The 17708-nt window shown below is 49.4% G+C and overlaps 2 protein-coding genes and 1 long non-coding RNA gene across 9 annotated transcripts in view; 1 reads left to right on the forward strand and 2 right to left on the reverse strand.

Annotated features, from left to right (window-relative positions):
• Positions 1-7597, forward strand: part of AP1AR (adaptor related protein complex 1 associated regulatory protein) — a 29413-nt gene extending 21816 nt beyond the window's left edge. For all 5 annotated transcript variants that reach the window (XM_059695492.1, XM_059695493.1, XM_059695488.1 and 2 more), the window contains one exon: positions 5876-7597. In XM_059695492.1, coding sequence (XP_059551475.1) covers positions 5876-6153 — 278 coding nt within the window. In that variant the 3' untranslated portion in view covers positions 6154-7597. The remainder of the gene's footprint in view (positions 1-5875) is intronic.
• LOC132234544 (uncharacterized) lies at positions 1240-5395 on the reverse strand. Its single transcript, XR_009452894.1, has 2 exons — positions 3892-5395; positions 1240-3842 (listed from the first exon to the last, which is right to left on the reverse strand). It is a non-coding gene; the product is annotated as an uncharacterized LOC132234544 (long non-coding RNA).
• Positions 7598-9166: 1569 nt separating the features above from the next.
• On the reverse strand, positions 9167-16141 carry TIFA (TRAF interacting protein with forkhead associated domain). 3 transcript variants are annotated; one of them, XM_059695494.1, is made up of 3 exons: positions 15812-15934; positions 14834-14962; positions 9167-10442 (listed from the first exon to the last, which is right to left on the reverse strand). In XM_059695494.1, exons 2-3 carry the CDS (start codon positions 14834-14836, stop codon positions 9855-9857), a joined length of 591 nt encoding a protein of 196 aa, XP_059551477.1. In that variant the 5' UTR covers positions 14837-14962; positions 15812-15934; the 3' UTR covers positions 9167-9854. The 3 variants fall into 3 exon arrangements, with proteins under 3 accessions (XP_059551477.1, XP_059551479.1, XP_059551478.1); XM_059695496.1 differs by lacking the exon at positions 14834-14962 and having other exon boundaries at positions 15812-16141; XM_059695495.1 differs by lacking the exons at positions 14834-14962; positions 15812-15934 and adding an exon at positions 15304-15356.
• Positions 16142-17708: the final 1567 nt, after the last annotated feature.

Consider the following 17708-nt stretch of genomic DNA (forward strand, 5'->3'; position numbering starts at 1 on the left):
GTAAATGGGTTTTTTGATTGTTTTTTAAGTTTCTCTTTCTCTGAGTCCATTATCGGTGTGTACAAACGCCATAGATTTCGGGGTGTTAATTTTATATCCTCTACTCTGCCAAATTTATTTATTAAATCTAGTAGTTTTTTGATGGAATCTTTAGGGTTTTCTATGTACAATATCATGTCATCTGTGAATACTGACAGTTTTACTTCTTCTTTTCCTATTTGGATGCCTTTATTTCCTCCTCTTGCCTGATCGCTGTGAATAGGACTTCTAGAACTATGTTGAATAATAGTGCTGAAAGCAGGCATCCTTGTCTTGTTCCTGTTCTTAGGGGAAACGCTTTTAATTTTTGCCCATTGAGTATGATGTTGGCTGTAGGTTTGTCATATATGGCCTTTATTCTGTTGAAGTATGATCCCTCTATTCCCACTTTACTGAGAGTTTTTATCAAAAAAGGGTGCTGTATTTTGTGGAATGCTTTTTCTGCATCTATTGATATGATCATGTGGTTTTTATCTTTCAATTTGTTTATGTGATGTATCACATTTATTGATTTGCGAATATTGTACCAGCCTTGCATCCCTAGAATAAATCCCACTTGATCATGATGTATGATCTTTGTAATATTTTGCTGGATCTGATTTGCTAATATTTTGTTGAGGATTTTAGCGTCTGTGTTCATTGGAAATATTGGCCTGTAATTCTCTTTCTTTGTAGTGTCTTTATCTGGTTTTGGAATTAGGGTGATGCTGGCTTCATAAAAAGAGCTTAGAAATGTTTCTTCCTCTTGAATTTTTTGAAATAGTTTGAAGAGGGTAGGTGTTAGTTCTTCTTTGAATGTTTGGTAAAAATTCACCTATAAATCCATCCGGTCCAGGATTTTTGTTTGCTGGAAGTTTTTAAATTACTGCTTCAATTTCTTTGGTTGTTATTGGCGTACTCAGGTTTTATCATGCCTCTTGTTTGAGTTTTGGAAGATTGTATGTTTCTAGGAATTTATCCATTTCACCCAGATTGTACAGTTTGTTGGCATATAGTTGTTCATAGTATTTGCTTGCAATCCTTTTGTATCTCTGCGGTATCCATTTTTATATCACCTCTTTCACCTCTGATTTTATTTATTTGGGTCCTCTCTCTTTGTTTCTTGATGAGTCTGGCTAAAGGTTCATCAATCTTGTTATCAATCTTGTTTATCTTTTCAAAGAACCAGTTCTTGGATTTGTTGATCTTTTGTACTGGGTTTTTGTTTGTTTTGTGTCTGTGTTATTTATTTCTGCTCTAATCTTTATTATTTCCTTCCTTCTACTTCCTCTTGGCTTTTCTTGCTGTTGTCTTTCTAATTCATTTAGTTTTAGGGTTAGATAGTTTATTAGTCCTTTTTCTTGTTTCTAGAGGGATGCCAGTGCTATGAACTTCCCTCTCAGGACTGCTTTCACGGTGTCCCATAGGTTTGGGGTGGTTGTGTGTTTATTTTCATTTTTGTCCAGGAAGTTTTTAATTTCTTGCTTGATCTCATTGGTAACCCATTAATTGCTTAATAACATGCTAGTTAGCCTCCATGTATTTGAGTGTTTTTGAATTTTTTTTATTGTACTTGATTTCTAACTTCATGCCATTGTGATCTGAGAAGATGCTTGGTTTTATATCAGTCTTCTTGAATTTGTATAAACTTGTTTTGTGCCCTAACGTGGTCTGTCTTTGAGAATGTTCCATGTGCACTTGAGAAGAATGTATATTCTGTTGTTTTGGGGTGAAATGTTCTGTAAATGTCAGTTAGAGCCATCTGACCTAGTGTGTCATTTAAGGTCTCTGTTTCCTTGTTACTTTTTTGTCTGAAAGATCTATCCAGTGAAGTCAATGGTGTATTAAAGTCCCCTACTATGACTATTGCTGTCAGTCTCTCCCTTAAGGTCCATCAAGAGTTCTTTAATGTCCTTTGGTGCTCCTGTGTTGGGTGCATGTATGTATACAAGGGTTCTATTTTCTTGTTGAATCATTCCCTTTAGTATTATATAGTGACCTTCTTTGTCTCTTGTTATGGCCTTTGTTTTGAAGTCTGTTTGGTCTGATAAGAGTATTGCTGCTACTCCAGCTTTATTTTTCTTTCCATTTGCTTGGAATATATTTTTCCATCCCTTCATTTTGTCTCTGTATATCTTTTGTTCTGAAATGGGTATCATAGACAGCATGTATATGGGTCATGTTTTCTTATCCATTCAGTCATCCTATGACTTTTGATCAGAGCATTTAATCCATTTACATGTAAGTTTATTATTGATAGGTATTTATTGCCATTTTTGTTTTCTTTATGCCTATGATCCTCTCTCTCCTTTTCTTCTTCTTAAAGCAGTCCCTTTAACGTTTTTTGCATTGCTGGTTTGGTGGTAATGTACTCCTTTAACCTTTTTTGTCTGGAAAGCTTTTTATTTTGCCTTCAGTTTTAAATGATAGCCTCACTGGATACAGTACTCTTGGATTTAGGCCCTTGCTTTTCATTACTTGGAGTACTTCATGCCACTCCCTTCTGGCCTGGAGTGTTTCCATTGAGAAGTCAGCTGTCATTCTAATGGGAATTCCTTTGTAGGTGATTTTCTGCCTTTCTCTCTTGCTGCCTTTAAGTTTCTTTCATTTTTTTTAACACTTGCCATTTTAATTACGATGTTGTCTAGGTGTGGGCCTCTTTGGGTTCATCTTGATTGGGACACTCTGTGCCTCCTGAATGTGTGTGACAGTTGGGCAAGTTTTCTGTCACTATTTCTTTAAACGGGTTATCTGTTCCTTGCTCACCTTCTTTCCCTTCTGATATTCCTGTAATGCGAGTGTTGTTGTTACATTCCATGTTGTCCCAGAGCTCTCTTAAGCTATCTTCCTGCTTTTTAATTCTTTTTTCTATTTGCTGCTCTAATTGGGTATTTATTTCTATCCTGTCTTATCTTTAAAATCACTGATTCGGTCCTCTGCTTCATCCAGTTCTACTTTTAAGTCCTTCCAGTGTGTTCTTCATGTCAGATATATCATTTAGCTTTTCTGTCTGATCCCTGTTAATGGCCTCTGTTTCCCTTCTCATGTGTTGTAATTTGCACTAAGTTCCTTAAGCACCTTTATGATCATTGCTTTGAACTCTATGTCTGATAGGTTGCTTGCCTCCACCTCACTTAGTTCTTTTCTGGAGAGTCCTTCTTTTCTCTCATTTAGGAGCTGTTTCTTTGTCTCCCCATTTTATGTCTCTGTATTTGCTTCTGTGTATCAGATAGGATGCTATCCCTCCCCGTCTTAGTGGGATGGCCTCATGTAGAAAGTGTCTTGAGGGGTCCAGTGGTGCAGTCTCTTTGTTCCCCTGAGCTGGATGCTCTAGGAATGCCCCTTGTGTGCTTTGTTTGGGCTCCCCTGTTGTAACTGGGACTTGATTGTTGGTGTCCCAGGTGTGGGAGGACCCCCCCCCACCCCCGACTTGTGAGGTTCAACCCCAATGTCATCGTGCCAGCTGTCCAGTGGCTGGGGCTCCTTACCCCAGAGGCTGGCTCTGCCTTGAATCTCCACCTTGACGGACATGGTTCTGGCTGTACTTCCTCCCCCACAGCTGCTCCCACAGGTGTCAGCTGCAGGTGCTTGGGGTCCTGCTGACTTTTGCCTCCTAGGCGTTAATTTTTCGTTTCTTTTTCTTTTTTGTTAATCCTCACCCGGGGATATTTTTCCATTGATTTTTTTTTTTAGAGAGAATGAAAGACAGAAATGTCGATGTAAGAGAAACACATTGATTGGTTGCCTCCTGCATGCACCCTGACCGGGGCCCAGGCCCAGGGAGGAGCCTGCAACCAAGGTACATGCCTTTAACTGGAACCTAACTCAGGACCCTTCCATCCACAGGCTGACGCTCTATCCACTGAGCCAAACCGGCTAGGGCTTAAATGTTAATTTTTCAATCTAAGGGTTTTGTAATCTAGCCCATTGAGCCTCAGTCCAGAAGAGTGGCTGCCCCCTTGTGGGCAACCTAAAGCCAGCAGTTAGTGACCTTGGTTCATGATCAGGGCAGTTTGTAGTTCTGGTATAAAAGCTGTGACACGACTCGAATTTGATTTTAGCTGCATGTCTTCCTGGCTGTGGTGCTTTAGGCAGATTTCTCAATCTCTCCAAGCTGCAGTTTGTTTACCTAAAAGGGAGTAATAAACCTACTTTAAAGAGTGACATTCCCTGATTTGTCCTCACTGCCTGGCCCATAATAGGCAGTTGGTAAATATTTGAAAAAAAAATGAAGGCATTCATGTTGTGAAGATTAAATACAATTTCTATAAAAGACCCAGTACAGGGTGTTATAAATAGTAAGTACTCAAAATTATAGCTAAAATGTGGATTTAAAAAAAAAAAAAAAAAAAAAAAAGACTGTTCTACTGCATAAAGCCCAAGTTTTCATTTTCATTTTAAGAAATAAATAATCCAAACAGAAGAACCAATTATAGAACATAGGACTTTAAGAAAAATAATAATCATTACATTCTTCATAGGGTTTTGGGAAGGAATGGACCTTAGATATCCTCCCATAGAAGTCTTTTTTTTTTATTAATAAAGAAACAGATATGTCAGCGCTCGAATAATTTTACCAAGAATTGCTTTAACTTTGCTCTTCTTCTGAGCTAAGTACTGTTTCCCTATTCCTGTACTGAGGTTATTGCATATTTGAATTCCAGTCAGCAGACTTTAAGTTTATTTTTATTTTAGCATCTAGTTCAATTTGACCCAAAGCCTTTCAGTTATTTTAATTTCTGTTCTGTCATCCATGCTGTATGCTAATCAGATTTGTAGGTAACATGTCTTTGGAGGTCGTTATTCAGGTCATTAACTGGATTATCATCACGTAGAATCATGAACCGCGAGGTCAGGGCAGAGCCCACTAGGAGCCCAATATGCAGTCCAGCTTCCTTTGGCCCAGTCATTCCATCGAATGCAAACCCTCAGAGCGATGTTTGCAGCAGCTCATGTTTATGTCTTGTCTATAGAAATGACTTGCTCTGCTATGTTGAGTCTTGGTGATTTTTCATGAGTGACAGACAACATTGATACGTATTTAAATGTTCTTCTCTTACTGTAGGGTTTGATTCGTTAAGGTCAGAAAACAAAATTATTGACTCTGTTTAGGGAAATTTTCTTATAATCCCTTTTCTAGTCCTAGATGTTAATTCTTTGACTTATGTTGGTCCTACACTTACAAATTTGAATTTGTCTTCCCTCCCTCGCTTCCTTCTACCAATAAAATGACATTGTTTTTCTCCCAAGGATATGGGACTTTCCATTTACTGGCCAGTTTCTTTCTGTTCAGAATGAGGTGCAGTCCCTGGCCCGCCTCTGCTGGGTTGTGTGGCAGAGCCGGGAGCCCGCTTGGAGCCCTGACACAGGCCCCTTCTCCTTCCTGCCAGGTTCCCAGCTGTGAGCAGAGCAGGAGAGCCGTGCGTAATACACGTCAACATTCACGGGAACTAGGCAGTGCTGGGCCAGGATGTTGTCATTACTCTTGGAGCCCCGTTCCCTCCGGGAAAGGAAGTTATCACCCAGGAGGAGAGGATTGGCAGGTGCACGGGTTTGTCCGTGTATGACTGACAGCCATTAGGTCCTCCGTTCCTTCTGTGTGATTTATGGCTCCTCAGACATTTCATCTCCTTAGGTGGGCGCGTTGCGTCCCAGCTGCCCTTGGGTGAGTGAGTGCATTTCTCTGAGGCGCGCTCCAGGGTGAGACGCATGACCCGTGAGAGGCCTCCATGGTGCTGGCTCTGTAACTCACAAATAGGGTCTGATTGTTAGATACAAACTAGACGTTACCCTGGGAGGTCTTTTCATGTGGCGTTTTCACCTCCGCTGAGATGTTGAACACCTTGGCCCCCTCCAGGCATGAACCGGATGCTCCCAGTGCGCGAGCGCTCTCGGACGGAGGAGGACATCCTGCGGGCGGCGCTCAGGGGCGGCCGGAGGCCCGGGAGCCACGCCGCGTCCGCCTCCGACGACTCCAATGGGCTGGAGTGGGAGAGCGACTTCGTGAGCGCCGACGTGGACGACAACGGCAACTCCGAGTTCTCTGGCTTCGTGAACCCCGTGCTAGACCTGTCGGAGCCCGGCGGGCAGCCAGTGGGCGGAGAGCCACAGACGCGAGGGGGTCAGATCTTGTGACCCGGCTTGGCAGGTGGGACCCAGTGCAACCCCAGCGAGAATGTGTAAATCATGCTGAGCCTTGGCACCGGAGGTGGGAGCCGTGTACAAGCTGTCGGAAAGGACCGGAGATGGGCTGGATCTGAACTCTTCAGAACAAGTGCAATTTCAGCATCTGCCTTCGTTTTCAAAACAAGTTCATGGTTCTGTCACGGTACCAAGTACATTCCCGTGTGCAGTCTGTAGGTGTTCTTTCTAGGATGGCTGTGTTGGTTTACTTAGTGTGTCTGCAGAAGCTTATTCAGTGTCCGACTGCGAGTGTTAAGGCTTTGGGTGTTACGCTCAGCAGAGGGAGGGAGCAGAGGACGGAGCCCGGCTCAGACTCAGAATGACGATCCCGCTCCACATGCCTGTCCCTCAGCTCAGTCACCACCTGGTCGTAGCGGTTACTTCAGGAGGCGACTCGAATGCCCACGTGTCATTCTCTGTCCACACTGACTGCACATCCACGTAGGAGATGACAGAGGAAGCTTCCCGAGTTGGAACACTTGAAGTTGGTGATCAGGAGTAATTGAAGATGAATGTTCACCTCCTTTTACATGCGCTACACATGAATGTTGACTTTAGTTGATATATTAAATTTCTAGACGTCTTTTTTTTTTTATTTCCAGTGACCGGTCTTAGAAAGATCTTATTCTCTGCATCATTTAATAAGAAAGGAAAACCTAACAAGGAAATACGGGTATTTCAGAGTAAATAAATCCTTTCTGGTGTGAAAGGATCTGTGGATTTCTATTGAGTTTCCTTTGTCTTGTAATTCAAGGAGCACTAATGGGCTGGGATTAAGTCCATCAATAAATACGCCTCCTCTTTGGGGTGGACAGTGAGCTCTTTCCTCTGAAGGTTAGGCACCAACTTCAAAGGCCAAGGAGACGCCCAGTGGCTTGTCTGGATTGTGCTGAGAATTGATGTGATGTCAGTCAGCAAACTTGGTTTTTTCCTCAGTGCTTTTTCCTTTTCTTTGTCTTGCGACAATGACAGTGCATGTTCTCAAGACCATAGGAAGGCCCAGGTGTAAATAGCGACTCGGAATCTTGCTGCACTCAACGCATCCCGTGGTCCTTTCAGTGTCTGAGCTGCTCGGCAAGGGCGTCTGTGGTTCTGTCACTTTATCTCATAGACCTACACACGCCACTAAGTATGTAGACGTGTTCGGTAACGCTATTGGTTATGTCTGTGTTCGCATAATTTACATTGTAGCTATGTCATGGGAAATATTTTAAAGGTAATCTATACTCACACTGCCTGATATGCTTTTTGAAGTTTATATACATCTGATGTATATTCTTTGTTTGGCATAAGCTACTATTGTAATTTTTTTGCATTTTGTTCATAAAATATTTTTTGGAGGAATGGCAGCTTGTCGAGGATTGTGAATAAACACATTTTTACATTTAAAAACTAATTTTAAAAATTATTGTTTTATTCCATAAACATGCCATAATTATTTTTTTCTTTATTTTTTTATTTCTTAAAAATTTTTTTAATTGTTTTAGGTATTACAAATAGTAGTACACATGTCTCCTAACAGGCAGTGACCCTGACTTCTGACAGTTATTTTATTAAATCTGCTATGAAGACAAAAAGTAGTAAATTAGGAAAGCAGGCTGGAACTAAACTTGAAAATGTTTTACCTGCTATGAAGAGGATATTAAATTTTTTGTTGTTGTTAATCCTCACTTGGGAATATTTTTCCATTGATTTTTAGAGTGGAAGGGAAGGAGAAGCAGAGAGAGACACATCGATGGGTTGCCTTCTGCATGAGCCCTTGACCAGAACTGAATCCAGGACCCTTCAGTCTGCAGGCTGACACTCTGAGCCCAACTGGCTAGGGCTGATTTCTTTATGTTTATTAAAAATACTGGAAATAACTGATTTTTCAGCAAATATTGGAGAATCTACTGTGTCTGGTAGGGTAAGCGTGGGGACATCGCATTGAAAAGTTTCTGTTTTGTTTACCTTCTGGCAAGAGAGACAGACAATAGCAAGTAATTGGGAAATCACAGATGACAGCAGGAGAGACACTGGATGACGGACAGGGCAGCAAGGGGACGGGGGACTGGGTTTGACAGGTCAGGAGCCCTCTGTGAGGAGACGGTCTTGGACCTGAGACACTGGAGCAGGACCAGCCCGGGCAAAGGCCTGCGAAGCATGTGGTAAGCAAAGGGAACCGAACGTGCACGGTGAGGTGGGAGGGAGTTTGTATGTTCCGAGCAGAAAAGACCACTTGGCCAGTCATGTGAGGCCTGTAGGCATGGAGAAGGATGAGTTTAAAAAACAAAAAAACAAAAAAAACCATGTATTTTTATTGATTTTAAAAGGGAGAGGGAGAGAGAGAAACATTGATGAGATAGAAACATCAATGACGAGAATCATTGATCAGCTGCCTCCTGCACACCCCACACTGGGGATCAAACCCCCAGCCTGGGCATGTGCCCTGACCAGGAATCAACCTCCTGGTTCATAGGTCAGCGCTCAGCCACTGAGCCACGCCAGAGGGCAAGGTGAGTTTTACTTGATGTAGAATAGGAAGCTGGAGGAACAGTGAGCACACAGGCATTTTTGAAAAAGTGCTCTAGCCGCTGTGCAGGCGGGTTGTAGAGGGCACCCCTCATGGGACACGGTGGGGCCGGGGCGGGTACAGCTGTTGGAACGCAGAGCAGAGTCTTCTGAGGGGTCAGACATGGGTAGGAGAGGGGGGTCAGAGACAGCCTAGCTGCAGTACCTCCTACCAGCACCCCGCTCGGCAGTCTCAAATGGCACCTGCGGAGAGCTGACTGGTGGAGGGCGGGCCACTGGCCCTTGGGAGGTCGGGTTCTCTGATCGATCCTGGCATCCAGTGGCCCTGGGTCAGCACACGGAGTGAGGAGGGGAGGAGAATGGTTCGGACACACGCGGGCAGAGCTGCGTGTCTGAGTGCACAGCCCCGGGCTCGGCCGCACTGGCCCTGTCCTTAGAGTTTCCAAGAAAATGGTTCGAGAATTAAACAGGTTTTATTAGGTGCGTAGGTGCTGTTGACATTAGGAATTCGTGGAATTAAACATTTTACTAGGACATAAAGATCAGTTTAAAATTGGGTAAGAAAACTGAAACATACGTCTGCATCTAGCACAGTGGTTCAATAAAATGTTTTAAGTGCTGTTTTTAGGTGCTGATTACAGACAAGAGCTTTATTCTTGAGAACAGACACATACTATAATCCCATCGGTCGGAAGTCAAGGTATTAGCTCAGATAAGCTCCCACATTAAAGCCACAGCGATGCGCAGACACTAACACACGCTCCCCTCCAGGCCGGTGCCTGACAACCAGCAGGCAACCATCTGCCTGTAGCCGTGGCCTTAAAACCAGTGGCTACTGTGAAATGATGTGACCTAGAGGTGGTTCTTACAAAACAAAGCACAGGACTAACATCAGGTGTAAACAGAAAACCCTACAACCCATTTATTGGTCATCACTCCATCACCACACGCCATGTGCACGAACCCTCAGCACGTCCAGCCATGCACCAGGCAACCGAGTCGGTGCCGCCCACGAATTACAGGCTGTGGAACGGCAGCCCTGGGTCCGACTCCACGGCATCAGCAGGCGACAGCCGGGCTGCAGGTAAACGCAGTCAGTGGCGCCCGCAGAGCGCTCCGTCCGCCTCTGCTCTTGCCTGTGCCTAATACTCATTCTCATCCATTTCCCTGGGAGAAGCACTCAGGGAAGTGCTCTGGGTGCACCAGGACGAGGACCTGCAGAACTCGGGGGTGGGCTTGCGTGCGGGCCAGTCGTGTTCCTGCAGGAGAGGCCTGGGGGACATAACGAACAGAGTCTCGAAAAACTCCAGGGACTCCCCGTCTTCCTTCTCCACCAGGAGCTGGTACTCGCCAAAGCGGACCATGCACCTGTAGGGCAGCTCCGCTTTGTTCAGGTAGCCCAGCTCCGTGCTGTCCACCAGCAGGCTGGTCTTCCTGCTCATGTTCTTAATCTCAAAAGAGAGCACGGAGCTGTCGAACTTTTTAAACAGCTGCAGGGAGAACTGGACTCGCGAAACCTGCTTGTCCTGAAAAGTGTAGCGACAGATGGTGGAATTTCGGCCAAATTTCACCACTTCGCTGGACGGGAGCTTCTCTGGGTTATAGAACCTTATCGACTGGAATATCCCATTTTGCATCTGGCCAGGATGGTAAATGGTGATCCGCAGACTCGTCACTGTCTCTTCCGTGTCTGCGTCTTCGAAACTGGACATGGCGGCGGCAGCACCCGCCTGCAAGTCAGCAGCACGTTAGCTCACATCCCACTCTGGGCACTGAGACCTTTTTTTTTAATATATACATATATTTTACACACACACACACACACACACACACACACACACACACACTAGAGGCCTGGTGCATGAAATTCGTGCATGGGGGGGGGGTGTCCCTCAGCCCAGCCTGCACCCTCACCAATCTGGGACCCCTCAGGGGATGTCCCTCTCACAATCCAGGACTGCTGGCCCCCAACCACTAGCCTGCCTGCCTGCCTGATTGCCCTTAACCACTTCTGCCTGCCAGCCTGATCTCTCCCTAACCACTCCCCTGCCAGCCTGATTGACGCCTAACTACTCCCCTGCCAGCCCGGTCACCCCCACTGCCCTCCCCTGCCAGCCCAGTCACCCCCAACTGCCCTCCTCTGCTAGCCCGGTTGCCCCCAACTGCCCTCCCCTGCCAACCATCTTGTGACCACATGGGGGCGGCCATCTTGTGTGAGGATGTGATGGTCAATTTGCATATTACCTCTTTAATATATAGGGTTGATTGATTTCAGAGAGGAAGGGAGAGGGAGAGATAGAAACATCGATGATGAGAATCATTGATCGGCTGCCTCCTGCATGCCCCACATTGGAGATCACAACCCATTGAACCGTGACCTCCTGGTTCACAGGTCGATGCTCAACCACTGAGCCACGCCAGCTGGGCGAGGCAATGAAATCTTGATTCTCATATTTGATGAAAATCTTCTGATAGGTCATTTAGATTTTAAGTTAAGAAAACAATACGTAGAATCCTTTCAATTATACATGAAATTGTATACCAAGCTCTGTGAATTGGTGTTACCCTTTTCCTATCTCTTTTTCATTTCTAGTTTGATAAGACCATACATGTAATCCAACAACAAAAGAAGTAATTATTGATAATAAAGTGGTTTGTGGGGGGCATAACGAAACCCCAGTTTCCTTCTCATTTAAGTGGAGCTGCTGGGGCCAGACAGCAGGGCAGCCGTGCTTGAAAAGGGAATCAGGAATAAGGGGTCTTGCCTTTGATCTGAATGTCCTCAGAGGACGAACCTATAAAAGCTATCATTTACTGTTAAAATTAGATGGATGTGAATTCTGAAACCTGATTAAAGAAAGATTTAAAAAGTCATAAATAATTGCAACATTTACTGTCATCATTTGTACTTCTAGTAGGTAAACGGTTAAAAATAGTAAGTTATTTCAAAGATTATTTTACCATTTTAATATGTAGACGTGACAACTTTAAAAGTCTCCCTGATGGCCCTAGCCGGTTTGGCTCGGTGGATAGAGCATTGGCCCTCGGACTAAAGGGTCCCAGGTTCAATTCCGGTCAAGGGCATGTACCTTGGTTGCAGGCACATCCCCAGTAGGGGGTGTGCAGGAGGCAGCTGATGGATGTTTCTCTCTCATCGATGTTTCTAATTCTCTATATCTCTCTCCCTTCCTCTCTGTAAAAAATCAATAAAGTATATATTTTTTAAAAAGCCTCTCTGACGTAGTTCTAAGCACAGTCAGACTCCACGGGAGTTGTTTGTTTTTGCCAGACGTCCCTAACGATGGACAGCTGTCAGGAACCACAAGCGGCCCAACTGCTGTTACCACACCGGCCACACCTGCGCCCGGGAGGGCCGCCCCCTCCCCCCCATTGCAGGGACCTCAGCAGTCAGTGGGGTAGAGGGTATCACAGGACAGGAGAGTTCGTTACCAAAACCCCTGGAGGTTATTTTGACACAGAAATGCCATTTTAAAACTTCAAAAAGGGTTACATGCACACGATTACAAAATTCAAACAGTAAAGGCTTTTAAAAAAAGTATCTCCCCACCATAGCCAGTTTGGCTCAGTGGATAGGGGTCAGCCTGCGGACTGAAGGGAACCGGGTTCGATTCCAGTCAAGGGCACACACCCAGGTATCGGGCTTGATCCCCAGTGTGGGGTGTGCAGGAGGCAGCCAATGAATGATTCTCATCATTGATGTTTCTGTATCTCCCTCTCTCTTCCTCTCTGAAATCAATAAAAATATGTATTTTTAAAAAGTATCTTCCCTCCACCCTAATCCTGTTTCCTCTTCTAGAATCAGCAGTTGTAAAGTTGATTTTTCCCATAAAAAAATTCTTTACACAACAAGCATACTAGGTCTTGCGTTTTTCAATTAATAATACAAATGGATGCTTTTCCCATCTCTACACATAAATGCACCTCATTCTTTCCCAGCGGCACCGACCTCTAAGTCAGTGTGTTGGGAAGCCCCATCCCCAGGCCGTAGGCTGGCTGCCTGCATTCTTCAAACCCTGGTTTGGGGCTTGGGGCTCTAAATCCTAAGCGAGGCTGATTTGTGACTTCAATGTTTTCTGTCTGCCGCCTGTAGTAGATGTTAGTATCAGAGCTGGTTTAAAAAAGCAATGCTTTCATTTCCTTTCTGTGGTTCCTGCTGTTGTAACATACAGGTTTTTTTTTTGCTTGTTTGACAAAGTGATGCTGCTAAAAATCCAACTGTCAACTTATTCAACAAACGCCAGAGCTAAGCAATTTTCTATTCATTTGGAAATACGTTATGTAACTTTACTTCCGTAACCGATTCTGCGTGCAGGTTTTTACACCCTATTGTATCAGCCACGGAGACGCTCGGCTGGAAACAGGAAAAGTGAAAGGAACCCTTAAGATCATGGGCCCATTTGTGGTAAAAATTACGATGAAATCAAAGACAGCACGCATCAACCCACAGCGCTAACATCGGGGAGTCCACCCCCGGCTGTGATTTTAGAGACTGTAGCTGTGACCCTGGCCGGGCAGGGCGCAGGGAGGCATGTGTATTAGCATCAGCAGGACACGGCTGGAGCCTGGCGCTGGGAGGGACCCGCTGGTCCACCCCCAGGTGTGTGGACCGGTTCCTACTTGCTGGCAAGGGGGCAGCCAGGTTGTTAGGGTGAACCTGTCTCTGACGTCAAGAACACAGAGGGACGCTCTGCCCATTTAACACGTCCACCTGCAAGGCCCCCCTGTGAGTGGCCTGAGCCCTGCCACTCCAGGATGGTCGGTAGAAAACCAGAAAAGACAGAAACTAACCAAAAAACACCCTGAAAGGTAAAATAGGTGGGTCTTTTCTTTAAAACACAAACACGAGCCCTAACAGTTTGGCTCTGGATAAAGGGTGGGCCTGCGGACTGAAAGGTCCCAGGTTCGATTCCGGTCAAGGGCACACGTCCAGGTTAAGGGCTCATCCCCAGTAGGGGGCATGTAGGAGGCAGCCAATCAATGATTCTCTCTCACCATTGATGTTTCTATCTCCCTCTCCCTTTCTGAAATCAATAAAAATATCCTATCTAATAAAGAGGGAATATGCTAATTAACTCTCGCACTATCGCAAAGATGGCGGCGCCCTCGGCCAATAAGGAGGGAATATACTAATTGACTGCCCCGCCCTCAGAGATGGCAGCGCCCACAGCCACAAGATGGCAGCACCCAGTCCCCTTAGCCCCAGGGCCACCCAAGGCTCAGGTAACCAGGGCCGGCCAAGGCTTGCGCTGCCGGCAGTGGCAGCAGCAGAGGTGTGATGGGGCGTCACCTTCCCCTGATCACCAGGTCGCCTCCCGCCCCTGAGGGCTCCTGGACAGAGAGAGGGGGCAGGCCGGGCTGAAGGACCCCCCTCCAGTGCATGAATTTTTCATGACCGGGCCTTTAGTATATAATAAAAGCCTAATATGCAAATTGTCTCCTTGGGCTGTCATTTGACCACTCACTATGGCATGCACTGACCACCAGGAGGTGGCACAGAACAGGGTAGGTGTCGGTGACACAGCGCTGGCAGTGGAGGTGCTGCTGGCCCTGATGGGCCCCAACGAGAGTGGGACCACGGTGGAGCAGGTGAGCAGGTGGCGCCAGGCCAAGGTGGGTGCGAGCAGGAGCCTGATCACCCCACAGATGGAGACCAGCGTGGTGGGGGGCGGGGCCACCGCCCAGCTCCCAGGCCCTGAGAGAGCCCAGTGTGTGTGTGTGTTGGGGGGGGCACGCACCCCAAATCAATCACCCTGAAGGCGAATGGTAGAGCAGGTGAGGGGGCAGCACCAGGCCAAGGCGGGGCGCCAGGCGTTGCTGTGAGGCTGGGGGTGCGACTGGGGCCCGATCCCCACAGGCCACCCCGAAGGACTGGGCCTCTAGTGTTTAAAACACATAAACGGCACCCACAAATGGGCAGGTGCCCAAACGCAGCCTTTTCAAACCCTACACGTTACCATGGAAACTGGAGCAGTGGCTGGCTTCCACAGTGGTGACCTCTGCAGAGGGGGCTCCCCCACGCTCCCGACCTTTGACCTTTGTGCCACGTGCACTTAACATCTATTCCAGATTTCACGGATATTTTCGTTACAAAATCACAAACCATCTGGTTTTATGGGATGACATGAAGTGGAGACTTGAGTATCATTCAAGTGGTAACCTGGGGTCAGACATGAAAAGGCTGCGATACTCTGGGATGACATCCGTAGCAATGTCTGTGTCGGCAAATGAACTGGGATAAATAGAAACAAAGAGGCGTTGGGGCCGGCCGGTTCGGCTCAGTGGATAGAGCCTCTGCCTGCGGACTGAAGGCTCCGGGTCAGGGCACAGGCCCAGGTTGTGGGCTCGATCCCAGTGGGGGCGAGCAGGAGGCAGCCGATCCATGATTCTCTCTCATCGTTGGTGTTTCTCTCTCCCTCTCCCTTTCTCTCTGAAATCAATAAAAATATATTTTAAAAAATTAAAAAAGGCGCCAGGCTTTGGGGGGGGGGGAGGGGGCCTTGATCACAGCACCACCCAGAGGCAGGTGGCTGCGTCCTGAGCGCCCCGCGGGCCACCGGGCAGCGCACTTACCTGGGATCTGGGGCTGGGAGGGGGTCCGCGTCTGACTCCGGGCGGGCGGGGGGGGGGGGTACCTGGGGGGGCTGGGGGAGGATGGGCAGGGTGATCAGCGCAGAAACCCGCTCCCCCGTCCCCACCGACCGCCCCCCCCCCCGCCGCCCCCCGCCAGGCCCCGCGAAGCCAGTGGCGGGGGACGGGGTTTGACCATCAACGGCCGCCCGTGGAGATATTTTTGGTCAAAGGAGCCAGTTCCTCGCTGCTTCACAGACAGCGGGGCGCCCCGGGGGGTCGGGCGTGCCCGCAGTTGCCCACATTCTCAGCGCTTGTTGTTTAAAACGAGGTGGACTGTGCACAGGGGCCTGTTCCGGGCGGCGAGTGTCCCTCCGACACTTTTACTCCCCCCTCCCCGCCCCTCACGGCGCCCTCCCCGGTGAACGCGCAGCACTGGCCGCGGGAGGGAGGAGGGACGTGGGGACACCGGCTTCCCTCCCTCCGGGAGCCCCGGGTCTGGGGGCCTCACCGTGGAGCGGACTCGGCTCGGGGCGACGGTCCTGTTCGCGGGCGCGGGCGCGGGTCGGCGGGACCCTGGGAGCGCGCTGTGTTCCGGGAGCGCCTCCCTCCCCCCGCGCGGCGGCGGCTCCCAGCGTCTGCGCGGCCGGCGATCGGCCCCGGGGGCGGCAGACACGCCTCCTCCCAACCAGAAGCGGGAAAATCCCCGGAAAACAGTGGATTCCCCTATTTCCCAACGCGCAGCCTGGGCCCGGCCCTTCTCCGCGGGAGCCTCCCGGAGCGCACAGCCGCGGCGCACAGAACCGCCTGCTCCGCGCCTTCCGCCCGGGGCCCCCACAGCCCCCTGCGCCCGCCCCCCACCGCGCGCGCCCAGCACCCTGCGCCCGCCCCCCACCGCGCGCGCCCAGCACCCTACGCCCGCCCCCCACCGCGCGCGCCCAGCACCCTACGCCCGCCCCCCACCGCGCACGCCCAGCACCCTACGCCCGCCCCCCACCGCGCACGCCCAGCACCCTACGCCCGCCCCCCACCGCGCACGCCCAGCACCCTACGCCCGCCCCCCAACCGCGCGCGCCCAGCACCCTACGCCCGCCCCCCAACCGCGCGCGCCCAGCACCCTACGCCCGCCCCCCACCGCGCGCGCCCAGCACCCTACGCCCGCCCCCCACCGCGCACGCCCAGCACCCTACGCCCCGCCCACACCATGCTCCCCCCCCCCACGTCGCTCCTCCTGTCCGTGACCCGCCCACCGCATCCACCACGCACTCCACCACGCGCGCCCTCACCGCCTCTGGGAGCCCAGCTGATGCGCAGTGACCGACGGGGGCCCACCTCCCCAACCCCGGAGCTCTGACCTACAGGGAAGAGGCGCCTCTCTCCTGCCTCGGGGAGAAGGTTTGGAAGAAGGGCAGGGCCTGAGGTGTCTAGAGGGTCAGAGCCCGGGGACCGTGGGGAGAAGGGGACTGAGAGCCCGAGGCGGCGGCGGGGGGGGGGGGGGGGTGTCGCCCCGCTCCGCTCACCGCGGGGGAACCTCTCCAGGTCCGGAAAGGCCAGCGGGAGGCCCCTGCCTGTTTGGGTTCTGTCCTGGCTTCGGACGCGCTGGTTTGGGGGCAGCCTCACTCCGCGAGCCTGTAAGGCTACAACTCTTTTGCTCGTTAATCAGCAGCATTTCTTTCTTTCTGGAATAGAGGCAGCCAGAGTCCTCTTGCAGCAGCAGGACAGGAAAGCAGGCGAAGAGAGGACATGGACTTTGACCCTGTCAATAAACTCGTACAATAAAAGTGCCGGAACTGGAGTTTCTGGTCTCTAACCTTTAAAATGCGATCTGTGACCATGCTCTATGCGCCGCCAAGGACTGGTTCGTAGGTGCCCTGTATAATAAAAGCCTAATACGCGAACTGCCCCCTGGGTTAGTTGTTAGACCAGGAGTTTGACCGCTCGCTATGACGTGTGCTGACCACCAGGGGGCGGCACAGGACATGTCACTGGCAGCCCCATGGGCACCGAGGACTGTGCAGTGGCCGGAGGGATGGTGGAGCAGGTGAGCGGGTGGCGCCAGGCTAAGGCGGGGGTGCCAGGCGGGGCTGCAAGGCTGGGGGCACGAGCTGGGGCCTGATCTCCGCAGGCCACCCCAAGGGCCCGGGTACCCCGTGCCTGAGGTGCATGAATCCGCGCATGGGGCCTCCAGGTGGTGGTAATAGAGCAGGTGCGACAATTGCTAAGATGCATGCTGCTGTGTTTGTTTCCCGTCAGTGACCAAGAATGAGGCTCTGAATGAGCCTTCAGTTCTAGACCAGAATCCAATCTCCCTAAGTTGTCTGCCTCTGACAGCCGGGTCAGCATCAGGGGCCTTAAAGCCCAGAAAGCTTGTGGCAGTTGCAAAACAGTCAAGAGTGCACACGGAGTTT

This window comes from Myotis daubentonii, chromosome 5 (assembly GCF_963259705.1).
Source record: "Myotis daubentonii chromosome 5, mMyoDau2.1, whole genome shotgun sequence".
NCBI lineage: Eukaryota > Metazoa > Chordata > Mammalia > Chiroptera > Vespertilionidae > Myotis > Myotis daubentonii.